We start from the raw sequence: 27,945 nt of genomic DNA, 5'->3' as shown, positions 1-27,945 counted from the left end.
TGACTCGTTTATTGAATTCCTCACTTGTCTTTCTGCTAAATATATAAATGTAAATGTAAATATCAAATTTTGTTCTACAGTATTTACATGCCTGTTTCCAAACCAGCATACAGATTACTTTCTGTAAAAAAGCAACAAAAACATTTATGAATACTTCAGTTAATTATTGTCTTTTGTGGCTAACCACCTGATCTCCACCTGATTCCCGTTTCATTCTGGGAAACAGTATCAGCAGTTACTCTTATGACATCTTACTTACATCGGCTCATCTCAGAAGAGTGAACTCAACTATAGAGTGTGGTAAACCAACTGAAGAGAAGATTTTTTTTTCGGTAAAACAAATTATTTACTTACACTGACTATCTTTATACAGATGCCTATTTCTGTCTGCTTTTTTTAATTTATGGATCCTTTATTTGGCAATAATCTTTTGTAAGTATCTTTGGAAGAGAGCATCTGATAAATGTCGTAAATCATATGGATCAATTTAAATATGAGCTGTTTGCATATTCTCTGTTTTCAAGGTCTAATTCTAGTTGATTATAATAATTTAACCAATGATAATAACTACTATTGATGTAACTGCATTCATAAGTGTTTCAACAACATGAAGACCATGTTTTATAATAAATATAAAATACTGGAAAGTTTGTTTACATAAATCTATTTTATAAAGATATCTACTCTCTATTTCATATGATTTTGTACAGGTCAATTTTTTTTTAGATTCAGAAACAAGAATGTCTCAAACTGTCGTACCCATGAACTCTTCGACGCTTGTCATCCAGTTTCAACCACCAACACAAACAACAGCAGCTGGAACTGGGACAAATGCTCCTGTGCCTGTTTATGTACAACAGCCAGCAGGAGTTTCACCTCTTCATGGACTTCAGGCATTTCTGAAAGGCCAACCAAAAGCCCTTGGGGTGAGAAATTGATCATAAACCCAAATAATTGTATAATTTTTATGTGTATATGTCAGTGTGAGGTAAGTACATGAATAAATTCTTTAGGGGAAAAAAAAGGAGTGGTACGCATGAACAAAGCATACACATTTGTTTATTGAAGAATGTGATTCAATGCCTTGTGATAATGCAGGAAATACAGCAATATAAGATACTGTTTACATTTCCGCAGGCTCACTCTGCATTGCTGCAGAAAACAAACTGAATTCACCCTCCGGTTTGTGTTTGGTATGTACATAACACTTGTACCGGAGGTACTTGAAACCTATTGTGTTCTTCTTCCTTATTTTTCTGCCATAAAAGTGTATGAGCAATAGTGAACCGTAATTCACAGAGAACCAAAATTTGTCAGGAATGGCAATGCACTTTTTTTTAATTAACAAATTGAACTTTATCTCCTAAATGCAACACCCAAATTTAACTGAAGTTAATAGACATAGACTGCAGGACACTTTGAGAATTCACATCAAATTGTGTATTGTTTGCTCTAAAACTACATTATTTTTTAAAAGATAAATTTCAGTTATCTCCCTTAATCATCCACATGAGCCACTGGTGCTTGGACCCTGATCATTGATGCTTGTGGGTATATTTTATTTATTTATGTCAAGGAATATATTTTTATTACTCTCCATATACCTTTCAATCTGTGTTAAACCTAAAGTTTTTGTTAATTATTAAACTATTTTATGTTGTTGATTTTGTACCTACAGGTGAAAGGTTCACTTGGAATGAACATTTTCAGTGCTATAACTGCAGGCATTTCCTTTATCTTAATTTCATTGGATTTGGCTTTTGTGCCATTTAACGCTTGGTGCAGTGATTATTCTTGTTATTATTTTGAGACAAAGTATAAGGTATGTCACCAACTTCTATATTCACATGTATTTATTAATTACAGTAAGATCACTGTGTGGTCAGAACAATTGACAAAAGTCAAGCCATAATCTGCACTCATCTGTCCAGTCTTTTTCCGCAGATGGGAGTTTTACTTACTCAAACATGTTCTAAGGGCAGGAAATGATTGGTTTACATATTCAACCAATGAAATTGAAGCGGGGCGGGGTCAAGCCGTTTGAAATTTTAGAGGGAACACTTCAAACTGATGTTACTGGGAGAGCGCATCTAATGTAAGGTAAGTGAATTTTACTATATGTTTTGCTAAAATTCAGATAATTGATAAACATTAAAATGCAAAGAAACGCTCATCTTATAGTATGAATTTTGATTCGGCTCCATTATCAGTCGACTGCACCAATGCTGCTTTTGTGAAAATGGGGTAATAGGCTTCATTTTAATGCTAGCATTAAAAAAAAGGATCTATAAGGCCAATATGCTACGACAGAACTGGCTCAGATCTCCGTGACATTATACATCTCCCGCTGCATGTAAGAAGTGGTTGTGCTGTTATTTTTGGTAACGTTAAACTATGCGCGTCGCTGCTCTTAGGGCTGCAGTACTCAATAGGTTCGTATCGCTGTTATTTATATGGCTGCTGTCAGAGAAAGAAGTACTCAAGTTGTGTTGCTGTGTAAATTTCGCTACTCCTTGCTCTTGAACGAACACACATACACACACACCGAATGACATTAAAATACCCCTCTCGATCTATACAAATTTCAGATGCTTCATCATACTGGTTCCGTGCAATAGTTCCATGTATTTACTGAGCGCAGCCTAAAAATATCTGTCACTATTTGTAAAGCAACAAAACAAAGAAATACGCGCTGCTCTCCGAGCTGGAGTCAATTGGTTCAATAATAACTCAATAGATATGCTGCTCTCAGGGCTGCAGTACTCAAGATTCATATCACTGTTATTTTAGTGTACTATATGCTGCTCTCAGGGCTGCAGTACTCAAGATTCATATCACTGTTATTTTAGTGTACTATATGCTGCTCTCAGGGCTGCAGTACTCAATAGATAAATATAGCTGTTATTTTAGTGTACTATATGCTGCTCTCAGGGCTGCAGTACTCAATAGATTCATTTTACTGTGTTATTTTAGTGTACTATATGCTGCTCTCAGGGCTGCAGTACTCAAGATTCATATCACTGTTATTTTAGTGTACTAAATGGTGCTCTCAGGGCTGCAGTACTCAATAGATTAATATCGCTGTTATTTTAGTGTACTATATGCTGCTCTCAGGGCTGCAGTACTCAATAGATTCATAATACTGTGTTATTTTAGTGTACTATATGCTGCTCTCAGGGCTGCAGTACTCAATAGATTCATTTTACTGTGTTATTTTAGTGTACTATATGCTGCTCTCAGGGCTGCAGTACTCAATAGATTCATGTTACTGTTATTTTAGTGTACTATATGCTGCTCTCAGGGCTGCAGTACTCAATAGATCCATGTTACTGTTATTTTAGTGTACTATATGCTGCTCTCAGGGCTGCAGTACTCAATAGATTCATGTTACTGTTATTTTAGTGTAGTATATGCTGCTCTCAGAGCTGCAGTACTCAATAGATCCATGTCACTGTTATTTTAGTGTACTATATGCTGCTCTCAGAGCTGCAGTACTCAATAGATCCATATCGCTGTTATTTTAGTGTACTATATGCTGCTCTCAGGGCTGCAGTACTCAATAGATTCATATCGCTGTTATTTTAGTGTACTATATGCTGCTCTCAGGGCTGCAGTACTCAATAGATTCATTTTACTGTGTTATTTTAGTGTACTATATGCTGCTCTCAGGGCTGCAGTACTCAATAGATTCATAATACTGTGTTATTTTAGTGTACTATATGCTGCTCTCAGGGCTGCAGTACTCAATAGATTCATATCGCTGTTATTTTAGTGTACTATATGCTGCTCTCAGGGCTGCAGTACTCAATAGATTCATATCGCTGTTATTTTAGTGTACTATATGCTGCTCTCAGGGCTGCAGTACTCAATAGATTCATTTTACTGTGTTATTTTAGTGTACTATATGCTGCTCTCAGGGCTGCAGTACTCAATAGATTCATAATACTGTGTTATTTTAGTGTACTATATGCTGCTCTCAGGGCTGCAGTACTCAATAGATTCATGTTACTGTTATTTCAGTGTACTATATGCTGCTCTCAGGGCTGCAGTACTCAATAGATTAATATAGCTGTTATTTTAGTGTACTATATGCTGCTCTCAGGGCTGCAGTACTCAATAGATTAATGTCACTGTTATTTTAGTGTACTATATGCTGCTCTCAGGGCTGCAGTACTCAATAGATTCATGTTACTGTTATTTTAGTGTACTATATGCTGCTCTCAGGGCTGCAGTACTCAATAGATTCATGTTACTGTAATTTATGTGTACTATATGCTGCTCTCAGGGCTGCAGTACTCAATAGATTCATTTTACTGTGTTATTTTAGTGTACTATATGCTGCTCTCAGGGCTGCAGTACTCAATAGATTCATAATACTGTGTTATTTTAGTGTACTATATGCTGCTCTCAGGGCTGCAGTACTCAATAGATTCATGTCACTGTTATTTTAGTGTACAATATGCTGCTCTCAGGGCTGCAGTACTCAATAGATTCATATCGCTGTTATTTTAGTGTACTATATGCTGCTCTCAGGGCTGCAGTACTCAATAGATTCATGTCACTGTTATTTTAGTGTACTATATGCTGCTCTCAGGGCTGCAGTACTCAATAGATTCATGTTACTGTTTAGTGTACTATATGCTGCTCTCAGGGCTGCAGTACTCAATAGATTCATGTCACTGTTATTTTAGTGTACTATATGCTGCTCTCAGGGCTGCAGTACTCAATAGATTCATGTTACTGTTATTTTAGTGTACTATATGCTGCTCTCAGGGCTGCAGTACTCAATAGATTCATGTCACTGTTATTTTAGTGTACTATATGCTGCTCTCAGGGCTGCAGTACTCAATAGATTCATGTTACTGTTATTTTAGTGTACTATATGCTGCTCTCAGGGCTGCAGTACTCAATAGATTCATGTTACTGTTATTTTAGTGTACTATATGCTGCTCTCAGGGCTGCAGTACTCAATAGATTCATGTTACTGTAATTTATGTGTACTATATGCTGCTCTCAGGGCTGCAGTACTCAATAGATTCATTTTACTGTGTTATTTTAGTGTACTATATGCTGCTCTCAGGGCTGCAGTACTCAATAGATTCATAATACTGTGTTATTTTAGTGTACTATATGCTGCTCTCAGGGCTGCAGTACTCAATAGATTCATATCGCTGTTATTTTAGTGTACTATATGCTGCTCTCAGGGCTGCAGTACTCAATAGATTCATGTCACTGTTATTTTAGTGTACTATATGCTGCTCTCAGGGCTGCAGTACTCAATAGATTCATGTTACTGTTATTTTAGTGTACTATATGCTGCTCTCAGGGCTGCAGTACTCAATAGATTCATGTCACTGTTATTTTAGTGTACTATATGCTGCTCTCAGGGCTGCAGTACTCAATAGATTCATGTTACTGTTATTTTAGTGTACTATATGCTGCTCTCAGGGCTGCAGTACTCAATAGATTCATATTACTGTGTTATTTTAGTGTACTTCATTTCGACAAAATCTACAGATGCTGACATATCTTCATTCATTCTCAATTCCTTATCATGTAGGTCGATAATGATTGACCGTGACCTTAAGGAACTCGATGCCATAAGAAGAGTTTTTCCAACAGCCAAGGTTCTTCTTCTATCGTTTCATGTACTCCAGGTAGGTTTATTAAATCTTTTGTACTTGAAAAAATCCTGGGCCTTTAATTGGCAGTATTGAGTTAAAATAAAGTCACAGACCTATTAATTTTGAAAAACAAAATTCTAATAAAAATAAAAATAACCCCCGTTCTATATTGTATAGTTTTTTCCTTTTTTTTTATAGCCTATAAAATCTATACAAATGTTTAAAGGTATTTGCTTTTTTTTTTTCAGTCATTTAATTTTTACAACAGTTTACTATTTCCTAAATTGTTCTTTTATTTCATTGTTCAGTTACCTGGATGACCTCACAGAAACTGGACGAATCAAAGGAGCAAACACTGAAGAGACCACTAATGCCGCCCATTCTATGATTGCAAAAGGCCTGGGTGCAAAAGTGGAGATAAAAAATGGAGTGTGTTTTGTTCCACCCGACACAAGCACACAATGTCACAGTGTGGACTTGGTCATGCACAAATGCGACTGCAAAAGATTTCAATGTGGATGTGTGTGCAAACACTTAATTTTTTCACAGAACATTGCAGAGAAACAAGGACTTACAATTCAAGATCTTACAGCAGAAGTAGCAAAAAAATTGTTGACAGTGAATCCTACATCAGGGTCGATGAAAACCTTACCGTCTATCAATTTGATGGGAGTGTATAAACTGTAAGTTGTAAAGGGACCAAATTTTGGACATGCATTGCGAATAGCCATGGAGAGGTATGTGTATGTATATTGGTTCACAACATTCTGTACCCAACATCATCTGAGAACATATCTGATGATTCACACTGCTTTAGGTCCAGTGAGAGAAAACCAGTTACACTGCAAGCCATGCTTACAGATCTCCAGTGGAGCAAATCAGAAAATTTTTGTGAGGATAATGAAGTGTACAGGTTAGTTAAAAGAGCACACAAGTTAGTTATTTCACAGTTTAATAAACTGTCAAAAAAAGCAGCTGTACAGATGCTTTGTATAAGAACAAATTGAAGGAACAAATATTAATTTTAAGTAATCAAGAAATAAATAAAAAAAACACAATTCTTTTTAATGTTTTGTTTTATTTTTATTTGTACAGCTGAACACTGCACATCAAGAAATAAGAGTTCGAAACAATGTGCAAGTAAATAAAATAAAGTGGGGAAAACCTTACTCGTGTGGAATCAGTGCTCTCATCTTTTCCTTAAGACATGCATCAATTAATGAAAAAGTGCCCTTTATAACAGCAGGACCAAGACCATGTATTGCCAGGTCAAATGTTTCCCAGTTATTCTCTAGAGCAGCCTTTACATCTTTCAAGGTCTTCCTGCAATAGAAAATACAAAAAGCTATTTCCAGTTCAACTGATCATTGAATCATTATGTAGGGTCTGCAGTCTCAAGGATGAGCAGGTCCCACCATAAACTGTGTTTAAGCCTCAATTCACGGAACTTTGGTTTGTAAATCTTACATTGATTCCGGCCCGGCAGACACTAATGGATCACGAGACTCTTTTTTTATGACTATTTCGATAAGTCCCAAAACTCTCCTCTGCGACTTCAAAGGAGATGCGAACCCCACGGATCAGGTTTCGAGGAGACAGGACCGAAGTCCAAACGGTCATAAAAAGGAAAATACACGCACGCACCCACAGACACACACACACATACAAAGCCCTACATAAGACTGTATACACAAATATTATACCTGCGAATATGAATGTATCTGCCACTATGGTGCTTGTTGCATGTATGTGTTACTAATGTAGAATCGTAGAATTGACTGTAGTAGGTTAGTTTTCATGTTAAACGATAGTATTAGAGTAGAAAGTGTATCTTCTTTATGGGATGAGAGACACGTGCCAAATTTGATCTCTCCGTAAAGCTGTGAGTCCGAGCTATTCACCCATGTACGTTACATTTCTGTCAAATGCATCGTTCAATGTTTAATAGTACTATGAAGAAAATGCACTGATTCAACATACCATAAATTAACTCGTTGGACAGGACAAAGAGATGTGAAAAACCGCCAAATTGCAACGCTATCATTGGAGGACGTTATCAAGGAGGCGTTCTGGCCTGTTGTCCTTAAAATACCAGGACACACGTCCTTTCGATGCCCAAGTTTTCTGCACGAGTTCCTGCCGTCAAGACGGACTCTCTTCCTTATTTTCCGGTCATATTACAACAGTTAAACCTTCGTTTGAAACTTCGCCGAAACAACCTCCGGAAGAAGAAACAACTATCAAATCGAGCGCTCCGAAACTCTAAGCACCCCAACGAACCTATGCAAGTATAACGTTTTACAATCTTAAATGCTGAGTTTCCTTGCTGGCTCTTAAAGGTGACTGTTGCAATTTGCCATGCTTTAATAATCTCTTTCGTTTCTGCCTTTACTTTCACCTATATGTACTTGTATCTACTTGTGTACATTTATCCGTAACCTTTGTATTACCCGTTCTGTGTATTAAATTCATCATATCCACGCTTATGTTGTTCACTTGCTCATTCAGCCACCACCAAGTCACTTTAACGTTCTGATTCTAATATCCTGGCTTTACATTTGGATGCTACCATAGAAATTTATCTTCGCGGCCAGAGGGTAATATTTCTGTCGTAAGAGTCTGTGGAACTTACCGGTTTGCTGGACGGACCGATAGTTCTCTACATAATTATTAAAACAGAGCTAATCATATATGTGATTGATTATAATTCATTGTAGTTAATTCACCATATATGGTTAATTCCCCCTTGGGTCGGTATGTGCATAATGATTCATAAAACCTTATGAATTATCATATTCATATTCCACCCATAAATTGATTAATAATTGTGCAAATCGTCACAATTAAGTTAAAGGGTTAGTTCACCCAAAAATGAAAATTCTGTCATTAATTACTCACCCTCATGTCATTCCACACCTGTAAGACCTTCGTTCATCTTCAGAACACAAATTAAGATATTTTTGATAAAATCCGATGGCTCAGTGAGGCCTGCATTGACAGCAAGATAATTCAGTGTCCAGAAAGCTACTAAAAACATATCTAGTTCATGTGACTACAGTGGTTCAACCTTATTGTTATGAAGTGACGAGAATACGTTTTGTGTGCCAAAAATGATAAAAATAAAGACTTTATTCAACAATATCTAGTGATGATTCCAAAACACTGCTACGTGAAGCTTTAAATCTTTACGAAACGTTTTGTGTCGAATAACAGATTTCATCAAAAATATGTTAATTTGTGTTCTGAGGATGAACAAAGTTCTTACAAGATTGGAACGTCATGAGGGTGAGTAATTAATGACTGAATTTTCATTTTTTGTTGAAATATCCCTTTAATGTCAAGTGTAGTAGTAAATTGTTATTAAATTACCTGCAGTCTTCGTTTTTGGCCATAGCTGCATGGACATTCCCCTCTCCTAAAGCCCCAGGTATACTCCACTTTCCGCGCCCAGACATGTCACACGCAGTCGCGTCCGCGCATCTTTCAAAGTATACTAAACCAAGGATGCGCGCAGATGACCGAGTTCGACATATGCAATTTTTTCTATACTATTATCAGACATTGTGTCATGGATATTCGCTGGGCAAGATCGGAGAAGAAAAATAGTGCAGCCACCATTGCAGCATAGTTCAGAAGATACAGCAAGAGAACAGAAATCAAAAACAATGGAGAAGGCATGCTTTTGAGTTTACTCGTCTTATTTTTTAATCGTTCATCACACACTCTTCTTCGACAACTGCACATTGTGCTAAGTACTGTGCGTATTTGCCACCTAGTGGACTCTTCTTTCCTGCTTGCGCTTGCACTGTTGCACGCGCACCGTCCGCGCGGTCTCAAAATTTGGGCTGCACGCGGACGGGGTGTGCAGACGGCCGCAAGCCCTCCGCATGACGGAAATTATGTCATGCGGACGGTGCACGAATCCAGACAGCCGAAGTATACCCGGGGCTTAACAAGGCTTGACCCACTCTTTTCTGGGGGATGTATTTTGTTTCCAGGTTGATTATCCTTGCATTCATCTAAAATACAAATAAACACAACAGCATAATTATTTGTAATAATGTCCAACTTACAAGCATTACAAAAAAATAACAAAAGATGAAGTATGTGGATACACTCACTGTCCACCTTATTAAGACCACCTGTATATTCATGCAGTTACCAATTAGCCAATCATATGGAAGCAGCATAATATTAACAAAACATCAACAACATGCAGATACAGAGCTCCGGTTAATGATGTTCACATCAACTATCAGAATCAACAAAACAATAACCGTGGCATGGTTGTTGGTGCCATATTTCAGATCCTGTTGATATACTGGGATGTTTCTTACACAAAAGTCTCTGAGTTTGCACAGAATGGTACAAAAAATATTAAGTACGCAATAATTATGGGGGTGCAAATGCCTAATCTGAGGCACAGAAACTGTACAGTTGAAAAAAAGAAAAAAAAACATCTTTTTCAGTCTCCAGTGAGTCTGTGTGTTATGATCACCGTCTGTTCCTGTCTCTTCCCGGACTACATTCCCTATCATCCTCTCTGTCAGCCACATTCACACACTCCACATGAATCACCACACCCAGCTGCAGCTCATTACCAGGACTATAAAGGACTTTCACTCACACCAACTCACCGCGAAGTCTTGTTTCCCCAGTGTGCAATTCTAAGCGTTATCTTCCTGTCTTCTTGTTTGTTACTGTTTACGACCCATTGCTGCCTGCCTCGATCCTTTGCCTGTACCCTGACTACGACTCTGCCTGTTCCTCACTGTTCCTGTTTTGAACCTGCCTGTACGACCACGCTCACTTTTAATAAAAGCTCTGCATATGGATCTTACCTCGAGTCCCGCTTCGTTACACTGTGCCCATGAAATCTGCAGATTCTTATTCTTGGCTGCTGTTAGAGCCCATCCACTTTAAGGTTCAATGTCTTATATGTGCTAAGATGATTTTCTTCACACCACATTCATAAAGAGTGATCATGAGTTGCTGCCCCCAAACCCCACCCAACTATTCTGTGTTGTGTGAGAAATTCTCAGGAGATCCATAGTTTCTGAAATTCAAATCAGCCCATCTGGAACCAAAAACCATATCACAGTTAAAGTCACAGATCACATTTTCCCCATTCTGATGATTGATGTGCTTTTGACCTGTATCTGTATGATTTTATGCAGGGTGCAGTTGCAATATGATTGGCTGATTGTATGACTCTATGAAGGACATGGTGTACAGGAGTTCCTATTAAAGTGGACAGTGAGTGTATATTCCAAAACTGGTTGTAAAACATTGCAAGTCAGGCTATTAACATAATATATTGACCTATTCTGGTAAAACTGAACACCCCATAGTGGCAAGACAACGTGTCTACGATTATATTTACTTTTTATTTATATATATTTTAAAAGTATAACAATACAGTTATAAGTAATGTGGAATTTCAGTGGAAGATATATTGTTATAAAGTTTTACTATTATAAAGAAACATGATTCAAAACCACAAAACAAGGATACTGGTCTCAGAATTCCCTTTAACTTTATTACTACTACTATATTTTTACCTTCACAAAGTTCGGGGTTCACTGCCAACTCCGCCAACTTCTCAATAATTTTCTTTTTTTGTCCCTTGGCCTTCCGTAGATAAGCCACTACAGTGTTTGGAGAGTAACTCTCTGGGGGAGAGCACCTCCTCTCCTCAGTTCATCTGATGTGACCAGGTATCTGAAATATCAATGTGTTATGTACATTATAATAATCCTTGAAAAGACAGAGGGCCTTTATCTTTTAAAAAAATTCTCTTTAGAGAATCAAATACAAAAGAAAGAAGGATTTGAACCATGGCAATACGATAATTTACTTGATTTTTAAAATAACTGATATGCAGCATAATTTGCTATAATTAATAACACATTTATAGAAAAAAAAATTACCTGTTTGAACTTGGTTGAGTCCTGAGTTGCTTCCTGAATTCCTTCATTTTGGTTACTTTCTTCTCAGCTGTCTTGTCCCTCAGGTTCTTTATCTCTTTCTCCTGAGCTGTCTTGTCCCTGGGTTCTTTGTCTCTTTCTCCTGAGCTGTCTTGTCCCTCAGGTTCTTTGTCTCTTTCTTCTCAGCTGTCTTGTCCCTGGGTTCTTTGTCTCTTTCTCCTGAGCTGTCTTGTCCCTGGGTTCTTTGTCTCTTTCTCCTGAGCTGTCTTGTCCCTGGGTTCTTTATCTCTTTCTCCTGAGCTGTCTTGTCCCTCTGGTTATTTATCTCTTTCTCCTGAGCTGTCTTGTCCCTCAGGTTCCTTATCTCTTTCTCCTGAGCTGTCTTGTCCCTCAGGTTCCTTATCTCTTTCTTCTCAGCTGTCTTGTCCCTCAGGTTATTTATCTCTTTCTCCTGAGCTGTCTTGTCCCTCTGGTTCCTTATCTCTTTCTCCTGAGCTGTCTTGTCCCTCTGGTTATTTATCGCTTTCTCCTGAGCTGTCTTGTCCCCCGGGTTCTTTGTCTCTTTCTCCTGAGCTGTCTTGTCCCCCGGGTTCTTTGTCTCTTTCTCCTGAGCTGTCTTGTCCCCCGGGTTCTTTGTCTCTTTCTCCTGAACTGTCTTGTCCCTCAGGTTCTTTGTCTCTTTCTTCTCAGCTGTCTTGTCCCTCAGGTTCTTTGTCTCTTTCTTCTCAGCTGTCTTGTCCCTCAGGTTTTTTGTCTCTTTCTCCTGAGCTGTCTTGTCCCCCGGGTTCTTTGTCTCTTTCTCCTGAACTGTCTTGTCCCTCAGGTTCTTTATCTCTTTCTCCTGAGCTGTCTTGTCCCCCGGGTTCTTTGTCTCTTTCTCCTGAGCTGTCTTGTCTCTTTCTCCTGAGCTGTCTTGTCCCTCAGGTTCTTTATCTCTTTCTCCTGAGCTGTCTTGTCCCTTTCTCCTGAGCTGTCTTGTCCTTCAAGTTCTTTGTCCCTTTCTTCTGAGCTGTCTTGTCCCCCGGGTTCTTTGTCTCTTTCTCCTGAACTGTCTTGTCCCTCAGGTTCTTTATCTCTTTCTCCTGAGCTGTCTTGTCCCTCAGGTTCTTTGTCTCTTTCTTCTGAACTGTCTTGTCCCTCAGGTTCTTTGTCTCTTTCTCCTGAACTGTCTTGTCCTTCAGGTTCTTTGTCTCTTTTTTCTCAGCTGTCTTGTCCCCCGGGATCTTTGTCTCTTTCTCCTGAGCTGTCTTGTTTCTCAGGTTCTTTGTCTCATCTTCTGTGCTGTCTTCTAACATAATTGTTGTATTTAGAAATAATATTAAATGAATAGAGAACAGACTATCTATTAGTGAATTTTAATAATAGTTTATCAGCCTCTAAATATGTAAAATGCCATATAGGGTTAGTTTGCATAACACAGTAAAATGAATCTATTGAGTACTGCAGCCCTGAGAGCAGCATATAGTACACTAAATTAACAGTGACATGAATCTATTGAGTACTGCAGCTCTGAGAGCAGCATATAGTACACTAAAATAACAGTAACATGAATTTATTGAGTACTGCAGCCCTGAGAGCAGCATATAGTACACTAAAATAACACAGTAAAATGAATCTATTGAGTACTGCAGCCCTGAGAGCAGCATATAGTACACTAAAATAACAGTGACATGAATCTATTGAGTACTGCAGCCCTGAGAGCAGCATATAGTACACTAAAATAACAGTGATATGAATCTATTGAGTACTGCAGCTCTGAGAGCAGCATATAGTACACTAAAATAACACAGTAAAATGAATCTATTGAGTACTGCAGCCCTGAGAGCAGCATATAGTACACTAAAATAACATGAATCTATTGAGTACTGCAGCCCTGAGAGCAGCATATAGTACACTAAAATAACACAGTAAAATGAATCTATTGAGTACTGCAGCCCTGAGAGCAGCATATAGTACACTAAAATAACACAGTAAAATGAATCTATTGAGTACTGCAGCCCTGAGAGCAGCATATAGTACACTAAAATAACAGCGATATGAATCTATTGAGTACTGCAGCCCTGAGAGCAGCATATAGTACACTAAAATAACACAGTAAAATGAATCTATTGAGTACTGCAGCTCTGAGAGCAGCATATAGTACACTAAAATAACAGCAATATGAATCTATTGAGTACTGCAGCTCTGAGAGCAGCATATAGTACACTAAAATAACATGAATCTATTGAGTACTGCAGCCCTGAGAGCAGCATATAGTACACTAAAATAACAGCGATATGAATCTATTGAGTACTGGAGCCCTGAGAGCAGCGACTCAAATTCCCGACCGTAAACGGATTCCTCGTTCTATTTCTGTCCACGTGATTTGCAACGGTCGTCTTGTTGTTGCGGCGCGGCACGGCACGGCGTGACGCGATAAAAGATCGCTTCTGGTCACGGTGTAACTCTTGCTTTAAGATCAGCATAGTAGACCAAAAATAACATCGATATGAAATTATTTAGGTTCTGTGTTCGCATCGGCTTTATATATGCGGTCTTATATATGTAACATTCATATTTGCCGTTCTTGAGTTTATCATCTCCATCTATCTGTCAGCATTTGCCTGTAAAGTCACCTGCTGCTGTTCTCCACAGGTGAGTGATGCGTCAAGGTTCCAAACTTCTTTTGTCAGCTGAACCCCTCAGATATGCATTTATAATGCAAATGGTTTCTTTAAGGGTGTTCACACTCGGGTTCATGTTTTACAAGAACCAACAAATACTACAATTTAAAGTTACAATGCAAATTATGTATTTCTTAAATTCTTTGCTTTCAAATTTTCAAATCCTCAAGCTTTTAACATACACATTCTTGAGCTTTAAAGTGGAAATGAAGCCATAAATTTTGCATTATTTAGTAAACCCATTTCAATAAAACAAATGCTATAAATGTAACCATTTTAAAGAAAAAAGGATGTTTTGTTTTAGCTTTTGGAGCAAGTGTGCAGCCATCTTGTAATATCACAGCATGTGACGTCACAGGGTTTGTTTGCTCCATTGGACAGTGAAGCAATATAAGCATTTCTTTACTTTTTGAACACATGCTTGTTTTGAAATGGAGAAAGATGAACTTAAAAGGACTGTTGAGCCCATAGTAAGTCCTATTGCTTATGCATTTAAGCCAATGTTAGGGATACCACAATCAAAACTTCATGACAGTTTGAAGATGGCGGCGCGCTTTCTCCAAAAGCTAGAACAAAACATTAAAATTGTTACATTAATCATGTTTGTTTATAATATTTATATTCAATTATTACATATTATATTAGTATTGGAAATCAGTTTACTAAATAATGTAAACTTGACTGAATGCTTCATTTCCACTTTAGAATTCTGTCCACAAAAATGTTGGAAACGATCTGAATGTAAAGTGAACTTAGCACACATTGCGTTATCAAACGTTAAGCTCACAGTACTCACAGTAGAGATGAATTTAGTGAAAAGCAGCATTTACTGTGAACAGACACTTTAAAAACTTTAATAAGCTTCACACGCGTACATGATCACAGTACAGCTTTTAACTCTGAAACATGCAACTACTAATTCAATGGAGTTTTTCCCTACTTAAAAGCATTGTTCACATAATTTATTTAAAGACATTCATCAGTTTTTTTTTTCCTTAAAGTAGAACTACTTTCTTACACATCCCTTATTCCAAAACATAATTTTAGAGCTAGTAATGGAAGTTTGAGCCATTGATATGCAGATAATGATTAACACTGTGTCTACACCAGACGTGACAAGATGACTGTTGAAAAGCTCTTGGACTACATCAGAAATGGGAATTCGTGTTGACAATATCACTGATTATAATGGATTCTATTGTCTTTTGACGCGTCACGTCACTTGCGACCGGTGTGTAAGCGTCTGTGAATTACCCAAGTCTGTGCGTCTCTCAACAGTGTTCAGCAGCAATGTATCTACTAATAATTAAACTCCAAGTTTAACTGCTTCAAAAACAGCAACATTACCATTGTAACGAGGCAGGACTCATGGTAAGATCCAATTGCAAGCTTTTATTTACAGTGAGCATAGTGATACAGGCTGGGTCGATCAGGGGCAAACAGGAACAGTAAGGAACAGGCAGAAACGTAGTCAGGGTACAGGAGGTAGATCGAGGCAGGCGGATATCATTCACAGAACAGTATACAAGGCAAGAGTCAGGACAGGCAGCAACGGGTCAATAAACGGGAACAAGCAAGATCAAACACAGGCAGACAGGAAACAAGGAAACGCTCAGAAATGACACACTGGGTAATCAAGACTTCGCAAACTGGTGGTGTGAGTGTGAGTCCTTTATAGTCCTGATAATGGGTGTGGTGATCAGTGTGGTGTGCTAGGGTGGATGTGGCAACAGGTGATAGGTGGAGTGAGTGCATGTGATTGACAGGGGGGATGATGGGAAATGTAGTCCAGAACTGACAGGATTCGTGACAACCATCTACTCTTATAGTTGTGAAATTATTTAAGATATCCATGTGAAAGCATAAGGTTTCACAACAGGTAATTTCAGAAGGATTTCTGCTTTTTTCTTCTCTATTTGAAGTACATTGATGTCTAAAAACCTGTAAAACTGAAACTGTCTGCCAGTGTCATTGAATATATGTCATTTCATAGTAAGGCATAAAACTCTTCTTGTTCATTTTTCCAAAGGTGGTGTTTGTTCCACAAGTTTTACCTCAACAGCCCTGTTGTTTTAGGCACAATCATGTCAATGATCTTAACAACCCAGAGGTAAGAGAAGCTTGTAACCCCAGTTTAAATGTTTGTGGAAGGTACCATTTTACTCAAAGTCCAAAGTATAATTTGAATTTAGTGTAAATATATATGAACTGAAAGTGTGAAAAGCAAAAGTAATGGGTTCATCAACTGTTTAATATTATCAACAAATAAGTAATCTGTAATCAAGAAAGCTGATCATATAGATTGTTTTTTCTTGCAGATATCTGTGGTCAGCGACAATTCAATGCATCACCGTCCTGCCGAAGTTCCTCCACAATACACTGAATTTAAAGAATGAATAATAAGACAGAGTTGAGGTGGGACACATGAGTTTCCCAGTGATTTCCTGTCCATTATCTCAAATATCCTTTCATTAAAAAGAAAACATGACAAATCATTTGATCAGATAATAATTACAGATTTCTCTTAAGTCACAAATGTGTAAACAATAACTATTCGAGACTTTCTTTCTTTTGTTAAGTTAAAGTTAAATTTTAGTTAAGACAAGACATTTGCCTAATCGTCAGTGAAACTGAATAGATTATTAAGGAATTAGTTGTTAAAAACACTGTATAATCTGTAAGAATAAAGTATACAGAATATATATAAAAGGCTTATATATGTCTTTTTTTATCTTTCATCTGTATTTAACTAGACAAGTCACTTAAGAACAAATTCTTATTCACAACAACAGCCTGGCAGGAGAATATCAATCTCCTGGAGGACATACAGACATATGTCTTCAATAAAACAAGGGTGATGGAACTGTGTGTCATTCTTTTCAAAATAGCCTTCCTTTTTTCTTTAAACATAGGAAACAGATATAAATATAGATATTAGGGATGTCCCGCACCGATCTTAAATTATCTGGGCTGATCAAAGTATTTTTAACAGATCTATATCAGCTCTATTAAGCCTGATCCTTTATTTTACGTCAGCCATTGAACAAGTGTCCTAAAGGAAGAACACAATTTGTGGCAGGAATACTTGGATAAATGTCTGCAGTGTGGAATTATTTTCAGTTGGAATATGAAAGCAATTCAACAGCCATTTTCAGTATCTGCAATGTGAGCATTTCATGAGGTGGAAGCAACAGAGCTGTGTTCAATATTACCAGTTTGATACGGCACCTCAAAACAACAAAAACTCAATGAAATACAGGGAGTTCACTCAGGTAACTCAGACTAAGACTACAATGAAGCAACACACACTGGAGGACAGAGAGAAATTTTCTTGGGAGAGCGACAAGGCTACAAATATTACAGAGGCTAAATGTTAATTTGTTCATTCTTTTAAAGCTTTTGGAGCCACAGTACGTTCTGCCTTCTCGACACTACCTATCAGAAAACGTTATACCGTAGCTTTACAACAAGGTTCGGGACCACCAACAAGGTCTTTTGTCAAATGTGACTGCTATTGCTTTTACCACATACATCTGGAGTTTTGATGTTTACCCAATGTCATTGCTTAGCATCACTGAACACTGGATGGTCACCAATTTTGTTTGACACCAAAGTTGCGATTTTCTAGGCCGATGTGGCTAGGAACTATACTCTCATTCTGGCATAATAATCAAGGAACTTTGCTGCCGTACCATGGGTGCAGCAGGCGCAATAATATTACGCACCTAGAAAATCACATCGGCCTAGAAAATCACAACTTTTCATTTTCCGTCAGTCTTAGTACACGATGTAACTACAGAAGATTTAAGAAGTTTTAAATAGGAAAAATATATAAACTCTTTGGTCATTTTTTTGAGTGAGATACTAACAGTCTAATCAGATTCAAGGAACTATGCTAAGCTATGCTTAAAGTGGTACCGCCAGACCCGGAGATCGGCTGAATGGATTAGAAAACGGTAAAACTCAACTGTTTAACTCTAGGGGAGTTGGAAAATGAGTCTATTTTCAATAAAAGTGGAGTGTTCCTTTAAGCCCTCTCCCAGATGGCCCATACATCAGGCCTTTGTATGAAATAATCACTGGGAGATGTTTCAAGGTTGTTGTATTCTTTCCATCTCAGAATTGATGTTGAGTTTTCTGTGGAGTTGTACTTTCTGATTTTCAGTCTCCAGGACTCCTCCATCCTGTGACCTGCTACAATCAAAACATCCATTACGATTGTCGTACTCCCCTTCTCCACAACCAGATTTGGTTTAATGAACGACTGAGCGTTGGGGATGATAGGCTCGACCCAGGTCTTCAAGGCTTCCCTTTTCAAGTTCAAATCTAGCCTCTTGAGGACCCTGTTGATCTTCCATTGTGTGTTATTTCACAGATCTGGAGGACATGAGGACATGAAAGACACTCGATGTTTTAGCTCCCTTTGAAGAGCTGACGAGGGCAGTGAGCATTGAAACTGCAGCTTTCTATAGAGCACAGCACTGTCCAAAGTATCAAGATGATTAAAGCCACTTTCCTAGAGGCCGTAGATAGATGCTTTAGCTAGGTTGAGACTGAGCCACTCGACTGCATTGATACTTTAGTCGATCCCAAATACAAGGACAGGCAATTTCAGTATGAATGCTATGATAAAACTTTATTATTCTTTACATAACCCTGAGTAAACTTGGTTAATAAAACCTGTCAATGATTGAAAAGCTCTTAATCTGTGAACATTTTAACTGGACATATACAAATATGTTCATTACTGTAGTTATTTTTAAGAGTGTGAACCTATATTTATAATGTATGCAAATATGGTTGAGCAAAACCACTTTTTTCTGATTGACTGTAAAAGTTTTAGTCCCACCTTCCATACAGGAAAGTGCACTCTTATTGGTGAGTAAAAATTCATTAGGGGAGAAGAGAATTGGTGCGTTCAAGTCATGTCGAAAATATCGTCTTTACGAGCTGAACGCACATGAACGCCACCACAATGTCGTGAACATGAGTGGGAAGCTCGGGATTTTCGCTAAGCCCGATCTGTACGAGTTGAGGGTGTGTCAGTGAGAAACATAGCGGAATACCACAATACTTATAGGTCTTTAGCAGTGACATTGTCAGGCTTTTTTCTGTTTACAAAGAAGTAAGCTGATTCCCTGCACAAAATATGATAGCATTATAAGATAACAATATAATATGTAACGATAAAGTTCACAGTGGCTTCATAAATTAATTAAAAACAAAAAAGCAAAACACACCTGATGCACATTCTTTGTTCTTCAGAAAGCTTCGGAGCATTATGAATCAGCAGTTCGGAGTGCCAAAGTCATGTGATTACAGCAGTTTGGCGGTTTGACACGCGATCCGAATCATGATTCGATACACTGATTCATTGTGCTCTGAAGCTTCCTGAAGCAGTGTTTTGAAATTGGCCATCACTATATAAGTCTTTATTTTGTTTTTTTGGTGCACTAAAAATATTCTCGTCACTTTATAATATTAATATTGAACCACTGTACTCTCATGAACTGATTTAAATATGTTTTTTAGTACCTTTATGGATCTTGAGAGAGGAAATGTCATTGCTCCCTATGCGCATCACGGAGCCATCGGATTTCAACAAAAATATCTTAATGTGTGTTCCGGAGATTAATGAAGGTCTTACGGGTGTGAAATGACATGAGGGTAAGTAATAAATGACAGAATTTTCATTTTTGGGTGAACTAACCCTTTAATAAGGCAGAAAGTAGCTACTGCTACATCCAGTATTTATTTTGCCTGTTTCCAAACTAGCATGCAGATTACTTGCTATTAAGAACAACAAACATTTATGAGTCCTTCAGTTAATTGTCTTTTGTGGTTTTATTATCTTATGAAATGGCTAGTTTAACCACCCCTCCTAAAGACCTGGGGCCGTATTCACAAAACATTTTATCTTACCACTAAGAGTTCTCCTAAATAGCAGTAAAAGTTCTTAGCTAAGAGTTTTCTCTTAAAACCTATTCACAAAGCTGCTGAGACAAACTTTTACTAAGGAATAGACTGAAGTCTTAAGCTAAGAGTAAGGGCGGGGTTGACCTCGTTGCTATGGAGTATATACACAGTGATTGGCTGATGGGGAGAAGTCAGTGATTTAATCATAGAAATATTGTAGAATGAAGTGTCATATTCCCATATTAAAATAAAGGTTTTAAAATACAAATGTTGCACTATTCAAATAAATATGTTTTAATAAAAATGTATATATTCCAAAATATACATATATTACTCTATTCAATCATTTGTAAGTGTGAACTCATGAAAACCATTGCCCCAGGTAATCAGACAATATTTATTTATTTGTTAAAGATTTATTTTTGGCGTCTCATCATAGATTCAAATCTATAAATCAAAATATATTGCATTTATAAAGAAAAGGTTGAGCACCCAAGGCTCTATCGCTATTGCCTCAATGGTGTTCACTGTTCAGTGTCTTTGGGTGGATTAGGACTGTTTGTGATTTGGTCTTAGTGACTTAGGAGTCCTCTTGACTACTCCTAACATTTCACAGATTTAGGAGCTAGTTTTAGTGCTAAAATGCTTTGTGAAATTCTCTTAGAGCAAAAATTTAGGACTCCTAAAATTAGGTCTGACACGCCCATTATTTTTAAGAGTTTCTCCTAAATCTGTAAGTTAGGAGCTACTTTTAGCCTTAAGATGTTTTGTGAATACGGCCCCAGAGCTCCACTTCTTGCTTCCTGCTTCTTGTTCAGTCTGAGAAAAAGTATTAGAAGTTACTCTGACATCTTACTTGTGTCGACTCAACTAGAGTGTGGTAAACCAACTGAAGAGAAGATTTATTCCGGTAAAACAACAAATTATACACTTACACAGACTATCTGACTACCTTTATACAAATGTCTATCCTCTGTAATGGTTGGTAGGGCACTTTTGTAAGTGTCTTTGGAAAAGAGGATCTGCTAAATGCTTTAAATGTTAATGATGTGGATCAATTTAAACATGAGCTGTTTGTCATATAGCCTAATCTCTATTTTCAAGGTCTAATAGAGTTATTCTAGTAAACAATAATTTAACCCATGGTAATAACTACTATTGACATAAGTGCATTCATAGGTTTTTCAACAACGTGAAGACCACATTTATAATAAAAATAATGAATGTGTAATATTTTAATAAATAAATGGGAAAGTTTTTTTACATAAATCTTTTGTATATTGTATAATCATATTCTTTACATGTTTCGATTTACTATGATTTTGTACAAGCAAATTTCAGATTCGGCAACAAGAATGTCTCAAACTGTCATACCCGTGAACTCTTCGACGCTTGTCATCCAGTTTCAACCACCAACACAAACAACAGCAGCTGGAACTGGGACAAATGCTCCTGTGCCTGTTTATGTACAACAGCCAGCAGGAGTTTCACCTCTTCATGGACTTCAGGCATTTCTGAAAGGCCAACCAAAAGCCCTTGGGGTGAGAAATTGATCATAAAAATCATACAATTATTTGGGTTTATGTCAGTGTGAGGTAAGGAAAGTACATTAATTCCAAAAAATGAGTAGTACACACATGAACAAAGCATACACTTTCTTTTATTATTGAAGAATGTGATTCAATGCCTTGGTGACAATGCAGGAAATATAAGATAAGGTTTATCATTTACAGAGTAAAATCATAAATTGTATCATAGTTTCCAACTCCTAAATCATTCTTCTCTGTGACTGTGATACACTAATCAAAAAAAGTAACGTAATGGACAAATTTTGCTCATTCATAAATCAGTATGTAATTTCATGCAATCAGAGTACCTGGATATTTTTGGAGTAGCCTACAAGTCCATTTTAGTAATGTTCCCCAAAACTTTTTATCGGAGTGTCTAATTACACTAAGTGCAAATATCGTCCCTTGTTGGTAAATGCTATTTACACTAGCTCTACCCACCAATGTCTGGTTGGGCCACAAGTTTATAAAAAAAAAAAAAAAGGGATGGGCAGAATTCAACATCCTCGGTAGCGCAGCTCGCATTTATTTTCAATAAAAATGAAAACAATCTTCTAAAAGTGGAAATAAACTGCAAACGAGTGTTTAATAAAATTAAAAGTGTTTATTGGATAGGGTTAGGGGGAAGGTGTAGGGAGGGATTTATTCTCCCAATAAGGCAGCATCCATTTAATAATTTTGATAAATATAATCATTTACACTATTAGGGCTGCACAATTTATTGAATTTCTAATCGTGATTACAACTATGGATGACACAATTATGTAATAGTTCAAAGGCACAAATACAAAAAAATAAAAATCCACTTACATAACTTTTCATGTGTAACGAAGGGAACTGGACGTTGGAGTGGGAGATCCACGTGCAGGCTTTAATAAAATGAGCGTAGTCGTACAGGCAGAGGTCAAACACCAGCAAACAGATACAGGAGGGCAAGGCAAAAGAGTAATCCAAAACACAGGCAAAGGTCAAGACAGGCAGCAAGCGATCATCAAACAAAGAAACAGTCCAGGGTCAACACCCGCTTTAAACATTACAATGCTCATGATAACTTTTGTTAACTCTACAACACGTAAATCCACTTCACCAGCTAATTATTCTTCAACAGCGATGCCATAGAAATATACAGGGTTACTGCGAAAACGGAAGTTCAAAGACAATATTCTAAAGATGGCGGCGTGCATGTTTCTCTGGAAAATAAGGTCTATAAAGTGTCACTGATGGGAAACAGGTGTGAGTGTGTGATTGGTTCCTAGATGGGGAATTGTGGGAAGTGTAGTCCAGAGTGATGTGTGACTGTGTGTGCCATGAAAAGGTGACAATGGTGAACCAGTGATCTAAAGATTTTTTTCCCCATTGTTTTCATTTTAGTTTTAGTATAACATTATGATACCATGCATATTTGTCCTTTTTTAATTTAAAGAAGAAACCAAACCATTGTATAGTTGTTTTCAGCTTATTTTCTTTTGAAAATATGGCATGCAGATGCTTCAAATAATGGTATAAAGCTATTCAATACATCATTGAATGTAAATTATCATCATCGTAATTAATAATCGCAATTACAATTTCAAGGGAATAATCGACAATTATGGTTTTTCATAATCGTGCAGCCCTACACTCACATTATATTATTGCATCCTGATAAATAAAATACTGAGGTGAAAATAGTATCTGCCAATACAAAGTATAGACATCTAATTACTATTTACTCTTAATGCAAATATCTGATACTTTTACACGGTGTAAATATAATCTATCGCTATTTTCACATAAGAAAATGCTACTATTGTCACTTACTGCAAATAGCCACTGCCAAATTTTATATCGTTTTAGTTACTTTATAAATGACTATCTTGTCCTTCACAGACTGTCCAGATAATGATTGGTCTGTTGACTCTCCTGTTGGGAATTGTGTCTACACTTTTTGCAGAATCCATCTCTGTCTTTAGTGGTATTGTTTACTGGGGATCTCTCATCGTAAGAAACAATTATACAATTAAGTGTTGTGTCTTTCTAACACAAGTTATATATTCCAGCAGAAGTCTTGATTTGTGTCTTTCTCTCTGCTCTCAGTACATTTCCGCAGGCTCACTCTCCATTGCTGCAGAAAACAAAATGAATTCACCCTCCAGTTTGTGTTTGGTATGTACACAACACTTGTACCGGATGCACTTGAAACCTATTGTGTTTGTACTGATTTCTTCCTTATTTTTCTTCTATAAAAGTGTATGGGCATCAGTGACCATAATTTGTAGACAGCTCAAATTGTCAGTGTCATGATCCTGGTGGTGTGCCTTGTGTTTTTTTTATCTACCTACAGGTGAAAGGTTCACTTAGAATGAACATTTTCAGTATTTTAACTGCAGGCACTTCCATCATCATAATTTCATTGGATTTGGTTCTAGGGCCATTGAACAGTTACTGTGACTATTATGATTGTTATTATATCGAGGAAAAGTATAAGGTATGTGACCAACTTTTATTTATTTTTTTTATTACAGTAAGATTGTCAGAACACATGACAAAAGCCAAGCCATAATCTGCACACATCTGTCCAGTCTTTTTCCCCCAATATTTCCGTTGTACCAGTGTAAGTGCTAATTATCAATTATTTTGTCATTAATATTGTGTTAATGTTGAATTCTCTCTCAGATTCTCTTCTGGGGAATCAGTATTGTAACATTGATATTCGCAGTCCTTGAGTTTATCATCTCCATCTGTCTGTCAGCATTTGCCTGTAAAGTCACCTGCTGCTGTTCTCCACAGGTGAGTGATGCATCAAGTCAGGTGTTCCCAAACATTTTTTTTTTGTCAGCTGAACCCCTCAGATATGCATATATAATGGAGATGTTTTTTAAGGGCGTTCGCACATTTCATTATCAAACGTTAAACTCGCAGCACTTGCACAGATGGAGTTTGTGAGAAGCAGCATTTACTGTGAACCGAGACACTTTAAAAATGTGGTATTATAAGCTGCACACGTGTACATGATCACAGTACAGCTTTTCACTCTGAAACATGCAACTACTAATTCAATGGAGTCAGTTTTTCTACTTAAAAACGCTCAAATTTAGTTTCACAATATTTGTCAGGTTTTTGTCCTTAAAGCACCTTTTCTTGCAACTACTTTCTTACACAACCCTAATTCTAAAACATTATTTTAGAGCTAGTAATGAAAGTTTGAGTCATTGATATACAGAGATTAAGCATCTGTGAATTACCCAAATCTGTGCATCTCTCAATAGTGTTCAACGTCTCTACTAATAGCAAAACTGCAAGTTTAACTGCTTCAAAAACAGCAACATTACCATCTACTGAGAAATGTCATGTGGTTTTTCAGTAATGACATTATTTTAAGAAACCCAAATGAAAGCATAAGGTTTCACACCAGGACATTTCAGAATAATTTCTGTAATTTGTTTTTCTACTACACTGATGGCACATATTAATGCTTCTTGTGCATTTTTCCAAAGGTTCCGTTTGTTCCACAAGTTATAACTCAACAGCACTGCTGTTTTGGGCACAATCACTTCCATGATCTTAACAATTCCCAGGTAAGAAAAGCTTATAAGCCCAGTTAAATTAGACTTTGAGTAAAATGATACTCAAAAATGGTATATATAAATAAATTAATAAAATCCACAAAACAATGTATTATTTAAATTTTGTTTCACTGTATGAACTGGAAGTGTGTAAATCACTAAGTAATTGGTACATTGATTGTTCAATATCAATAAATAAGTAAACTGTAATCAAAGAAGGCTGATCATATAGCTTTTTTCTTGCAGATATCTGTGGTCAGCAGCCCTTCAATGCATCACCTTCCTGTAGAAAATCCTCCACAATACAATGAATATAATGTATGAATATTAAAACAGAGTTGATGTGGGACACATGGTTTTGCCCAGTGATTTCCAGTCAATTATCTCTAATGTCCTTTCATTAAAAAGAGAACTTGACAGCAAAGAAAAAATTGTTCAGATAATAATGCATTTTTTTTTAAATCACAAACATGTAAACAGCAACTATTCAAGACTAGATACAATTTCATGATTTTCTATCTTTATTTAAGTCAAGAAATTTGCCTAATCATCAGTGAAACTGAATAGATTGTTTTAACCTAATTAAACTAATTGCTTAATAAAGTATAATCTGTAAGAATAAAGTATACAGAATATATATAAAAATGGCTTATTTATGTCTTTTTTGTTTGTTACCTTTCACCTGTATTTAACCAGTCAAGTCACTTAAGAACAAATTCTTATTCACAAAAACAGCCTGGCAGGAGAATATCAATCTCCTGGAGGACATACAGACATATATCTCATTAAACTTCATTAAAACAACAGTAAGGGAACTGTGTGTCATTCACTCTTCAAAATAGCCTTCCTTTTTTCTTTAAACATAGTAAACCGATATAAATATAGATATTAGGGATGTCCCGCACCGATCTTAAATTATCGGTGTCACATGTCTGTCTGTTTTGGACTCTCTAGGCTTGTTCGACTTGATGCAGTGCTGCACAGAACGATCGGTGGCTGACTTGAAGCAGTGCATGCCGGTAAGAAATTTTGTCCTACTTGAGACAGTGCTGAGGCCATATGACTGTGATGTATGATTTCAAAGTACCATGAGAGCGATTCAAGATAAGCCACCTGAGTCAGCCAGTGAAGTTTCTCAAGAGGAGCTGCACGAGCTCTGATGATGACACAGCTGTTCTACGATTGGCCGGATTCACCGCATGACAATGTTCACGTGTGTTTATTCTGAAAACTTCAGTTCCACTAATGATCACAAATCTATTTTTATAACAGTTAAAGCTCTTTTCATGTAGTTGCAATGTTATATTGTGTCATGTTTATCAAAATAAAGTTTATAAAAAAACATAGACCCCACTACATTGGTATTTAAATAATATATGCTTATGTTTAACTTTATGTACTGCTTACAGCATCTGTTTTTACAAGAATAAAGTATTGAATGAAAATGTCTCTAAAACATCTGTGTATTAGTCAAATATTGCATTTATCTCACTTCAGCTGTGATAAAGTATGCAAATGCAGTGCGAGCGTCACTACGAGAAGCAGAAAGTGTCCGACTTCACGTCTCCACTTTCAGCTCCTCCCTGCCTGCATGCAGCTACTCTCGCGATCAGTTGCATCCAGCCGCAGCCGATGTTGAACACAGCTATGGCTGGATGCAACCGGTCGGCGAGTAGCCACGTGCAGGCACGTGTGCATAACCTGATATTGCTGAGTTCAACATGTTCCTGGGTCAACATTTTTGTTGATCCTGGAACAACATTCAAATCAACCAATCAGATTTGAGGGACAAGTTTACAGATTATGTCAAGTTTAGGCTTAAAATCATGAATTGGTGCTTCTACATCAGTGTTATTCATCTATCATTTCCCTCTGACTTTTGGGTTAGGTTTAGGGGTAGGAATAGGGTTAAGACTAAATTTTCAGACTAGAATGTTGTTCCAGGATCAACAAAATATGTTGACCCAGGAACGCATCTAACTCAGCAATATCAGGATGTGCGGCACATGCAGCAACAGAGCTGTGTTCAACAATACCAATTTGATACAGCACCTCAAAACAAAAAACTCAAAGGAATACAGGGAGTTCACTCAGGTAACTCAGGCAAAGGTTGCACCGAAGCAACACACACTGGAAGATACTTTCAAAAGGAGAGAGAAATTTCCTCTGAAGAGCAACAAGGCCACAAATATAACAGAGAGGCTAATTGTTCATTTAAGTGCTAATTCTTTTAAAGCTTTTGGAGCCACAGTATGTTCTGCTCTCTTGACACTACCTATCAGAAACCGCTAGACTGAAGCTTTACAACAATGTTTGGGATCACCAACGAGATCTTTTATCAAATGTAACTGCTATTGCCTTTATCATCTGCTTGATGCCATTCCTTTGTTTTACTGCACAATGGATTGACTCCAATTTTGATTTAAAGTGTGTGATACTGCTTTGTCATCAGTTTTTTTGAGTCTCATACAGCAGAGCATACAGTATAAAACAGGCAATCAAGGAGATTTGGGAACATAGACAAGCATTCCGTGTCATTTTGCAGGAAAATCCAAGAAATATAGAAAAAGCAATAGGTGGTATTGAGGTACTGAACATGGGCTTCATCATGGACGTGCTTCAGCTCGTATATGAGGTTCTGTTTTTCACCTCGTAACAGAGAGACAGGCAATTGCGAGGAAGATTGAAGGGCATTTTAAACA

General features: G+C 37.2%; 1 protein-coding gene and 1 pseudogene across 1 annotated transcript; both read left to right on the top strand.

The window, feature by feature from the left end:
* The first annotated feature begins 174 nt into the window (after nucleotides 1–174).
* Nucleotides 175–16,610, top strand: LOC137025202 (membrane-spanning 4-domains subfamily A member 8-like; annotated as a pseudogene).
* A 4,875-nt stretch (nucleotides 16,611–21,485) lies between these two features.
* On the top strand, nucleotides 21,486–27,899 carry LOC137025201 (membrane-spanning 4-domains subfamily A member 4A-like). Its single transcript, XM_067393229.1, has 7 exons — nucleotides 21,486–21,671; nucleotides 23,568–23,678; nucleotides 23,775–23,843; nucleotides 24,022–24,165; nucleotides 24,354–24,467; nucleotides 25,490–25,561; nucleotides 27,789–27,899. Exons 1-7 carry the CDS (start codon nucleotides 21,486–21,488, stop codon nucleotides 27,897–27,899), a joined length of 807 nt encoding a protein of 268 aa, XP_067249330.1.
* The last annotated feature ends 46 nt before the right edge of the window (nucleotides 27,900–27,945 follow it).

The sequence above is a fragment of the Chanodichthys erythropterus genome, chromosome 8 (genome assembly GCF_024489055.1).
Source record: "Chanodichthys erythropterus isolate Z2021 chromosome 8, ASM2448905v1, whole genome shotgun sequence".
NCBI lineage: Eukaryota > Metazoa > Chordata > Actinopteri > Cypriniformes > Xenocyprididae > Chanodichthys > Chanodichthys erythropterus.
This window is presented reverse-complemented; position numbering and strand designations above follow the sequence as displayed.